This window comes from Epinephelus fuscoguttatus, linkage group LG9, assembly GCF_011397635.1.
Source record: "Epinephelus fuscoguttatus linkage group LG9, E.fuscoguttatus.final_Chr_v1".
NCBI classification, from domain to species: Eukaryota; Metazoa; Chordata; class Actinopteri; order Perciformes; family Serranidae; genus Epinephelus; species Epinephelus fuscoguttatus.
In genome coordinates this window covers 43,114,542-43,125,183 of record NC_064760.1, presented here as the reverse complement: position 1 = coordinate 43,125,183, position 10,642 = coordinate 43,114,542, and the positions used below count along the sequence as shown (strand labels likewise).

The 10,642-nt window shown below is 40.5% G+C and overlaps 1 protein-coding gene across 1 annotated transcript; it reads right to left on the bottom strand.

The window, feature by feature from the left end:
• Positions 1–5,172: 5,172 nt before the first annotated feature.
• LOC125894701 (uncharacterized) lies at positions 5,173–9,986 on the bottom strand. The gene is made up of 3 exons (XM_049586281.1): positions 9,971–9,986; positions 8,009–8,204; positions 5,173–6,833 (listed from the first exon to the last, which is right to left on the bottom strand). The coding sequence occupies exons 2-3, from the start codon at positions 8,035–8,037 to the stop codon at positions 5,825–5,827; spliced, it is 1,038 nt and encodes a 345-aa protein (XP_049442238.1). The 5' UTR covers positions 8,038–8,204; positions 9,971–9,986; the 3' UTR covers positions 5,173–5,824.
• Between the last annotated feature and the right edge of the window lie 656 nt (positions 9,987–10,642).

Here is a 10,642-nt window from a genome sequence, read left to right as displayed (position 1 = left end):
GCAAAGCAACAGTGGCTCTAATGGACACGGGAGGGCAGGAGGGAAGTCAACTGGTACCTGGTGCAAACAAACAGGAGCAGCCACAGCAGTAGTCTCGCCACCAGACAATCAGAGATCTCCGCCTTCTGATAGTCTGGGGACACTCCTTTCTAAAGTGTGTTTAACACACCGGCAAAAACAGCCGGCAACAAAGCAACGTCTCTTGCATTTTTTAAAGGGACACGCCCTCCCGGAAATGTGCGCTCCCCCTTTTCTCGTCTGCAAGGAAACAAACACACAGAGAGCTTGAAAATGGATGCCGAGAGATTTAACTCTGTTTTATCAAACGTGTGCTCAGTCCACAAGATTGTGGAAATGAAGGACTTACAGTGACTTGAGCCATTTTGTACCGCTACACGTGTTTCTAGTCGGACTATGTTTACGAGCACAAGAGTTCAGCAAGCCACCAAAAGATTGCCCTGAGGATTTACTATTGGTTCTGCAATGTAGGGAGTTTTTTTAAACTCTGAAATGGTATCCGACTATCTAAACACAAAATCAGGGAGAAAGTCATCAGTCTTTAGTTAAGCAAAGCATCTGAAGACTGACTTGTGAGTCTACCACAGCAGGGACAGGGCATGAGGCAGGAAAAGGGAGAACAAAGGCCTAAAAGTGCTATATATTGCCTGGCCCTGATTAGGAGGTTGGCCAAGGGAGGGGTCATATGTTTGTTTCAAACACCCTATGTTTCAATAGGCAATAGGCCTACTGTGTTGTGTTGTCAGTTTTAAATATTCCTACTCATTTCATTTTACTACTTGTCAGAGTAGAATTAAATAATAGTTTCTCTGACTTCTTGTCACAAAAGGCCTCACTAAATATTTACAGAATATGGAGGAACTGAACACTGCTCACCTGAGCCGCGCATCACCACATGTGACGTTAGATCATAATTAGAAAAAAAAAAATCAGGGAACAGGCTGCTACTTTGTAACGTGTTACTCCAAACACTAATTATTGCCCATCTCTAAGAGTGAGGCCAGGCATGTTCTGGGACACAGATTCATTTTTCCTTGGATGGTGAAGGGATGACCTGCCCTACTCTGCCTTACTCTGCCGACCCTGGCTTACCCTGACATTCTGAAGGCTCATTTATACTCCCTTTACATACAAAAATAGATATGTCCATTTCAAACATTTCTCTCCTCATACTTCCATAACCCGTTTCGCAAATACCGCCATCTTGGACATCGCGCAATGCATTGTGGGTATGCACCGAAGCACTCTGGGATTGAAAGCATCCAAACACCATCTCCGCACCGTGTACAGTCTCTGATCATGTCTCTGACAGACAGCCGCGATGGACACAGAAGATCACTTTAGTAATATGACTGTTCGTCAGTTAAAACAGTATTTATCAGAACGCGATATTGTAGTGTCAAATGCATAAAAAAAAGATTTAGTTGCCTGTTGCCGTGCAGTATGTTTGTTAAATCTTCAACCGAAGGCTACACCGGAAGAATATAATAAAGAAATCGCGAACCAGAGGCTGTCCAAATTAATTTTAGATGGGGGCATAATCTGCCTACCTGATCCCGATATCCTCCGAGATGGTTGGGAAGACAGCCCATCGAGTTATCCACATCTGTTACAGAGTGGTACAGAAACATACTTTGACGAAAGTAAGTAATCAATGAGAATATGTTTCCTAATCTTTTTTTAACACTTGTTAGCTGTCTTGTTCATCTGCTCTGGCAATTTGCATGACATGTAGGCTACTATTAGGCTATACATTTTACTCCTTTGCCATGTATACATTTAGTATTGATGCCAACTACATAGGCCTATGTGTTTTCTCTTACAGAAAAGCGAGCAATTGACATTTTAACTAGTGGTGCCGAGGCTTTGAGGGATGGAAAGTCCCGTCACATGTCAGACCATGTCCATAATGTGCAATATCATGGCATTGGTGAAAATGTGCCATATTGTTTCCTGAGGGCCACAGTGATCAGAGAAACCAACACCTCTCTGGCACCCTATAAATGCTGGTTGATTGTACACAAGGCAAAAGCATTGTTGGTGGATGCCTTCTGCTCCTGTCCTACAGGGTAAGCCTATATTGATTTGACAAACAATATCATGTTCATTTCAAGAAAATATCATTCTTATTAAAATCACATTTTCAATTTTTTATTTTCATTTTGAAAGAAAACAGGAAAAGCCTGCACACTGATTAGAAAAATGGAATGTCCACTCCACTCCAAAGGTAAAGATGTAAAAGTTCCATATTAAATGGTCCATCAAAAATATAAAAATATAACAGGTGCTACCAATAGTGAAAAAAAAACAAAAGAAACAGAAGAAAACTGAACAAAAATGTTTTGGCTACACAGCCATCTGTTTCTTGTGTTTTTTCACTATTGGTAGCACCTGTTATATTTTTATATTTTTGATGGACCATTAAATATGGAACTTTTACATCCGTTTACCTTTGGAGTGGAGTGGACATTCCATTTTTCTGATCAGTGTGCAGGTTTTTCCTGTTTTCTTCTTGACATTTTGTTTGGCCTACGCACCTGATGTGAGTTTTTTCCTTGGACTTGAGTAAGACAAACACCCTTTCTTCTATTTTATTTGCAGTTTGAAAATGTTTTGACCAACACACTCATCCATTGTTTTTCTCATGTCCTTTCATAATACAAAGGTTACGTGGCACATGCAAGCATGTGGCATCCCTTTGCCATACGGTGATCGAGAGAGTGGCGAGGGGGGAAAACACAACAGTGACTCAACAGAGGCAAAAGCGGCATGTGCCATCCAAAAAGCCACACAGTGCAGAGTTCCTTGAAGACATCCATATTCAGAAAGTTAAAGGTGATGTTTTGTGTACATTTAATAATTGAATTTATCAATTATTTGGTGTAGCTGTCTGTCCTTTTCTGTGATTTATTATATTCTGTTATTCCCTTGTATGGATGTGACATGCTGCTACAAATGTATGCTAATAACTCACTGTATTACAAACCCAAACATTATGTAGTAAGTCCATTTCATATTACTGTCCACTGAGCTACAAGTCTCCTGTCTTGTTTTTACTCTCTAGCATCTGTGAAGCCACAAAATCCTATTCACCTCAGCCTGCCAAATCATGTCACCTAAGACCAGTTTTTTAATTTGTACTCATTTGTACTTATATTTTCAGGAAACTGTGTCAATGAGGAGAAAGTGTGTCATACCCGGAGGTTCCAGTTTGACCCTCGAGCTCTACATCACAGAACCAAAAAATCCATCTATGACATGGACCTTCAGGGGCTCCGAGAAGCTACAAATGGAAGCGCTGGATGTTCCTGCCAGCTGCCCCTGATCCAGCACATGCATTACCTGACATGAGGGACTGTGGTGTAGTACAATGGGAGGAGGCCCTTGAAGATCCACTACAGCAAGTGAATGTTGCACTGCCCCCCACACTGCTCTTCCAAAGATCAGTTCTTTGAGGCAGCTGTACAGCAGTTGGACCAAGATGATGTTTCAGCCGTGTGTCAGCACACAATAGACCAGAGTAATTCAGATGGATGGCGTGACTACAGAGTAGGGCGTGTTACAGCCAGCAAAGCACATCAAGTGTTTATAAAAGTGAACCATGGAGTAGTAAACAGTAGGAATACTGCTTTGCTGAAAGAAATTATGAACTATGTGCCACCAGCTCACTCACCAGCTATCCATTGGGGCAATTATAATGAAAAATATCCTGTGCACAACTTTGAGAAGCTGAACCGACGTAAGCACAAGGGCATGAAAACAACCCCCTGTGGACTTATTCTGTACGGCATCACCAGATGCACTTGTAACTTGCAAGTGTTGTGGCACTCGTCCCCTTGAGGTGAAAAACCCCTTCAAGCATCGAGCTCTCAGTATCATATCACACCAACAGGTTGGTCCAGTGGTTTCTTCTAAAGCTACAATGAAATGATTGAATATAGAATTTCCAAAAAAATAAAATGTTTAACTCATTCTGTGGGAAGTAGCATCACTTAAGAGTTGATTAGAATTAACTTGCTTATATTGCCATATTGTCTATCAAATGGGTGTCATATAAAAAAAGAGTATAAATTGAAATATTGCTGTTCCCTACAAACAGGTGAAATAAAGCTGAAGGTAACACATCCCTACTACTTCCAAGTTCAACTACGGATGCTGGTCACCGATGCAGATGTGGGGTACTTCTTTCTTCAAACTGCTTCCCCATACAACAGATACTACACAGAGGAAATCAGCTTCGACCCCTTGCTAGTGGAGGAGATAATTGCAAAGTCAACAATTTTCTTCTAGTCTGTGATTCAACCAGAGTTACTGGAAGGGATGTTGAAGAGCTCAATGGAGAAAGGTGAGGAAAGGGGGACAGCCGGTTCTTCTGGTCCAGAGGCTCTCCAAAGTGCCGATGAGTGCAAAGCGATGAGCCGCCACCATCCAGTGCAGGAAACGTGGTTACACCCAGCTCATCAGCTGTGGAGTGTCCTTGTGTTGTGTGCACAAAGGAATGTGTGGGTGACCCACACACAATGGAAGAAATGAGTATTTATTGTTACTCTTGCAAGGAGTGGTCACATTGGACATGTGTAGGGTTAAATGGTCAGGAGGCCTTCCTCCAAAAAAAGGTGACCAACTGGTTTTGTGCAAAATGTGAACTGTTTAAACATTAATTCAAGTATGATATGTGGCACCCCTGGACTGGTGTCATGGCACCAACTTTGAGAAACCCTGGTTAAGTGCACTGAAATATAGAAGTGAACATTCCTCCAGCCTATGCGTACTGTGTACCGATGAATGCACTAATATACAGCACTTGAAGAAAAAGTACACATGATTGGTAAAAAAAAAAAAAAGAAAACAAAAAAGGGAACACACAAAATACCTGTTTTATTTGCATTTATTTTGCACTACAAATGCATAAATTGTTTTGTTAACCAAAAATGCACAATGCTTTACGGCACTTTTGTGAACCCATTTTCTTGCATTGTTTGTTTACAATACATTTCACTTTTATATAATAAATGTTCATTAAGAATACTGCAGTCTGCAAGTAGGGTTTTTAGTTTTTCTTTACAAATACATTGCATGTACAAAGACAAGACACTAAAAGGGTGGCTATACAATATTCCTGTTTTGTTTTGTTACAGTATTGACAGTGGCGGATTAAGTACTCAGTCCAGTAATTGTGTAAAAGTATAGATACTCTTAGGGAAATATTACCCAACTACAAGTTCAAGGTACAAGGTTGCTTGGTCAAATTTGTACTCGAGTCCAATATCTCTCTCTTATGGGTGGCTGTAAGTTAATAAGTGCTGCCACAACAACAACAATGTCATCAAAAATATCAAACATGTCTAATGGGAGTTCAGATTTCATGATGTCAAAATCCTTAATCCTGCCAATAACACGTTCAATGTGTATTCGAGCATTAGCAACTTGTTTGGTTCTCCTGTCGTCAGCATCTGAAAATTGCTTTTTGGATTTCAAGAATGGAGGGATTACAAGGCTCAATCCTTTGTCTAGAAGTAGCTCTTGGATGTTGAACCCTCTGTCTGCAAGCAGGATATCACCCCTTTCTACCATGTCAATGATACCTGACCTCTTGACAATTTCCTTGTCACTCATGCATCCCCCTGCAGATTTTGATACAAAAGACACCGTTCCTGCTGGTGTACATGCCACCAAAACCTTAGCAGTAGGTCTTCCCTTGTATTGTGAGTATATCTGGCTATTGGCTTTTGCCAGTGAAGGCCTCTGTATGGGTATCTCAGTGCAGTCTATGATGGCACGCACATACTTGTACTTTTTGAAGCACTCAGGGTAGTAAGGGTGTATCTGCTCTTGTGTAGGCCAATAGAGAAGGGGCCAGCCATGTAGAAATAATCTGAGATACAACACTGGTGCAGATTTTAAAAAGATAGGCAAGAAACTTGAGAGACAACTTGAGCTTCAATTTCATCAAAGTTAACAAAAGTTCATTCTCATGGGACAATTTTCTCTGCGGCCCTGGCTTTTTTTCTGCAACAATCTGGTACCTCTTTACTTTTTGAGACTGCACACCTTTGAAATAATGTATTGAGGGCAGTTTTGACCGCACCTCATTAAACATCCACTGGAAGATGGCGTAGTTTTCTATGCCTGTGTGCAGACGCATCAATTCATCTGAATGCTTGATGGCAGAAATATCATAAAGTACTGGGAATGACTGTTTCTCATGTGATAACATTCTCTCAAAGTCATCTCTCTCATGCAGCAGTTCTTCCTGAATGTCTCTGTCAAATAAGATTCCATCTCTCTCCTGCACAACATGCTTTGATTTCATCTGGCACTTTTCACAAACACAGGAACATGTGCAGGCACTTGCTGGCTTAAAACAATAATTGTACTGCTCCCGCAGGTCAGAGGTGCTGTATGATGATGATTTGTATGGTGATGATTTGTATGGTGACTGGGATGTTAATGGCTGTGAAGCATACTCAAACCCAACACTTGGTACAGTGTCATGATGATCACCGTAGCTGTGGTCACCTGACACTGGGCTGACTGGAGTTTGACTGGTGGCTTCCTCACTGGGTCCTGGGGACTGACTGGAAGCTTCATCCTCCTGGCTATCCTTGTCTGAATAGCCCCTCATGTACAGGGATGGATGGGGCTGTATTCCAATTGGTTTGCCCAGTACAAAATGATTGCTGCAGATTCTGGTGTGATCAGTGATCTTGGGGAGGTCTTTTCTGTTGATGAGCTTGACCCACAGAGGTCGCCATTTGGGAGGGCATAAGTGGAACTTATGAACAGGAACAGGAACATGATCTTTGATTATCCACCTAAAATATCACAACACATATTTAATCTACACAAATAGCATAGTTTAGCTCATGTCTAAATCTGGTGAACATTAAGTTAACCTCCATTTTACGATATGAGACTCAAGTAATGACATTAAAACATGAATGCATACCAATAAATTAACAACTAACTGAAATTATGTGTGTACTCAAACATAGTATGTTTTAATTGGTCAGTTTAGTCAAATGTGTGTCAACATGAGGAGGCATATTAACACATCCATTTTTTATTGAGATTGGGATTACATTACTGAATTGTGTTTTTATTGTAATACAGATTATGAACTTCTTACATTTTTGACCCTGAAAAATACCCCCTATTATGATTAAAAAAACAAACTAAAACGAATACACCTAATTATTATATACTATTCGTTTTAGTTTTGTTTTGCAGAAATGGAACAGTGCAGTCTGCATGCAAGACTGCACTGAAATAGCAAACAAATGGATGGATGGAGCTGGAGGTTTTTATTTGCAAATTCTGATTAAGAGTACAGTTACAGTTTTCAAAGAAACACTGCAAAAAGAATAACACAAAAGCCCTTGGTTTATTTCCATTGTGCACAGAAGAACTCACAGGTTGTGAGTATGTACTGGGAATGCAAAGATGTAAAAAAAAAAAATGGGGGTGAGGTTTGTGCTACTCTGTCAGATATTCTGGGTTTAACTGTGCCATGCTCTCCCACCTTGCTACTCTTGAATGACATTGCCTCATTGGAACTAACAGACTGTATCAACAGATGCATTCTTTTAACATGGTATCACTGCTGCCAAAAAGATGCTAGCTTTACGCTGGAGACCTCCACATACGGTCACAAAAACTCAGTGGATAAACACATATATTGATATCATCAATATGGAGCTTTCAGTGGCGAGGGTGACATCGTGCCCAAGCTGGCACTATTTCTGCATGGCACGAGATAGCAGATAAAATTAAGGAATTGCTGTAGTTACCAATTCACAACTTAAATTTTGATTTCTTACATACTGCACATATTACTAAAATATGGAGACCCATAAGGAGGGGGAGGGATCGCCACAGGTCTATTGTGGCGATAGAAACACTACACTGGAGAGGTCCCGAACTGTTGTTTGATAACCGTAGTACCAGATCATTCCTTTTGATCTTCCTCAGAATCTTTACGGTCACCTACCGAGTAGATGTGCTGAAGGTTTGCATCATTAGATTTACCGTGTCCAGCCTGTCTGCCTTCTCCCGTTGACATTTTGGGATGAAAAGGCGCTCCTGGTTGTCAGCCTGCTGCAGGTGCCAGTGGAAGTGTTTGAGCTCATTATCTCCCAATCCAAAAAAATGTTCAACAGCAGCTCTCCACTTTCCATTGTGACAGCCTGTTAAAATCAAAGGACATCTTCAACTTGAAGAATGATGATGTAGTTTCCAGTCATCAACATACAAAAACAAACATACTAAAAAACATACCACACATCATTAAATTAACTTAACACAGATAATATTTAATAATAATAATAATAATGATTATTCCTATGAAATCATCTTACATCCGTACAAGAAACTATGGTAACACTTTATTTGGATACTCTACCCACAGATATTTAGTATTTGGAAGATCTAAGCAGTTTATTAGTTGAGATTCAGCAACTCAATTGGTTTGCTTTATTCTGTAGATGTTCAACAGATTATCTTTAGAGTATATGTGAAAATTCATGGACACACATATTCTCTGAATAATTTTGTCGAACTTCAGCTGTATATGACTAGAGCTAACGAAATGCATTTTTTTTAGTCACACCCCAAAGAATCAGTCAGTGTTTGGTTTGACCAAGACCAACATTTGTCTCCTCCTGGTCTGCCATCCATGTCATTCATTTAAGCTCATCCGGTACATTTCCACTCACCCTGCCTCTTCACCACACCTACCTTCCACCCAGTCACCTGCCCACACATTTCTCACTTCTGTCAGTCCACCATGCAAACCTCATCAAGGCAACTCCATTCACCTATGCCTCATTGAACTCTGTCACGATATATACTCCAGCTGCACAGACTCTCGTTGCCACATTATTCTTTGCCATTCCCATTGAAGACTTTCCAGCATTTACTCCTGGACTGCTTCCTCCTTGCTTACCTCGCCTGCCTCTGACTCCTGCTTAGCCTGCTCCCCAGTAAACCACTCAGCCTTCTGTCCCCAACCAAGTGCTCTGCTTCCGTGTTCATGGTTTCTGTTTGCCTGTTTCCTGCTTCGTCATGATTTGCCGAAAGCATTGGGCTGAATCTTTGTCTCAGGGCTACAAGCTGAGAAGTTGAGTCTCCTTGGTGTTTAAATTGCCCCCCTTGATACTGTACTGTATAATTTCCATAACTTTCATGTTCCTTAAATGTGCATAAAATTTGGTACCAGACGATATTAGTTTCCAGCACAACAGTGAACCTTGAGCACATGAGAACATATTAATGTTCATGTGAGAGTGAAGGACACTGGAGAAAGGTTAGGTATAGGTGACTTGGAGGGGGTAAGTCAATTGTGTGTTTTTTGGAAACTGTGATAGAATACAATGGAGCAAAAGTCTATAATTTATCTGTCAGACCAGGACTCCAGGCAGGACTCAGACGCAGAGATGACTTGGTTTAAATTGTCTTTATTTTCAAAACCAACGTTCTCTAAAACGAGTGACAAAATAAACAGTGACTATGAAATTTACCTAAAAAAAGAAGGTAACAAAAAACGCTCCAAATGGAGGAAATACCAGCAGCTAAGAAAAATAACAAGTTAAAAGTCACTCCAGAGGAGGCAAACAAAAGGCTATGTGAAGATTTTAACAAAAAAAACGCTCCGACAGGAGGAAAACCAGACAAGACTCAAAATAAGCTCACTCCTAAAAAACGGAGGATCTAAGGTAAACTATGGACATTAACAACAAAATCAACATCGCTCCAAAGGAGGAAAATCAGATTTAACTCAAAATAAACTTTCTCCTAAAAAGGAAGACCTAAGTTAAGCTATGAATAACAAAATCAAAAGTCGCTCCAAAGGAGGAAAACAAACAGCTATGAAAAATAATCCTGAGCTAAGGCAAGAAGCTAAGCTATAAAAGTTACAAACAAGAATCACTCGTTGAGAGGAACGATGGCTTACATGAGGCAACACTGTGGCTGTGGAACAAGGCTTGGAGATGAGCCCAGGTGATCAGACGAAGACACTCTGGCACAAGACAAGGGAGACACAGACTATTTAAACACACGGAGGTAATGGGGAACAGGTGGAGACAATTGGTAATCAGGGTAAACACACAGATGACACATGAGGAAGGGCAAGTGCTCTGAAACGAGAGGAGAGTAAGGCCTTCAAAATAAAATAGGAAATGACAAGACCAAAATCCCAAGACAAGACAAACCTCACCGCGGTGTGACATTATCTTTTTGGACACCTTAACAATAGACACAAAGTCACTGGCAATCTCATTTTTGCTCCAGATGATTCAGGGAGTGATGGAGGTTGAAGACACAGAGTAAGTGAGAGCAGACACCCTCTTGGATAGCATGACAGAACACAGTACAGAAATAGACTGTTTTTACTGACAATATATTGTCTCTATCTACAATTTAAAAAATCAACCACTTTGGGGATTTGTTCAGGTCTCAATGTCAATGAAGACAGCCTCAAAAGTACTTTAAACATTTATCATTTTAAGTCTATGATCATAACAGTCTAACCTTTTATGTGACATTAATTAAATGTGCTGTATGTGACCATGAGAGCATTAACATAGCAGCAAACCACTATTTGCTATATAAAGCTATAGTGGAC

Bases quoted from the DNA above. Each gene is read 5' to 3' on its own strand.
- LOC125894701 (XM_049586281.1), bottom strand. From the start codon at position 8,037: ATGATGCAAACCTTCAGCACATCTACTCG. The intron at 6,834-8,008 runs GTAGGTGACCGT...GTGATATTTTAG, and splicing joins ACCTTCAGCACATCTACTCG to GTGGATAATCAAAGATCATG.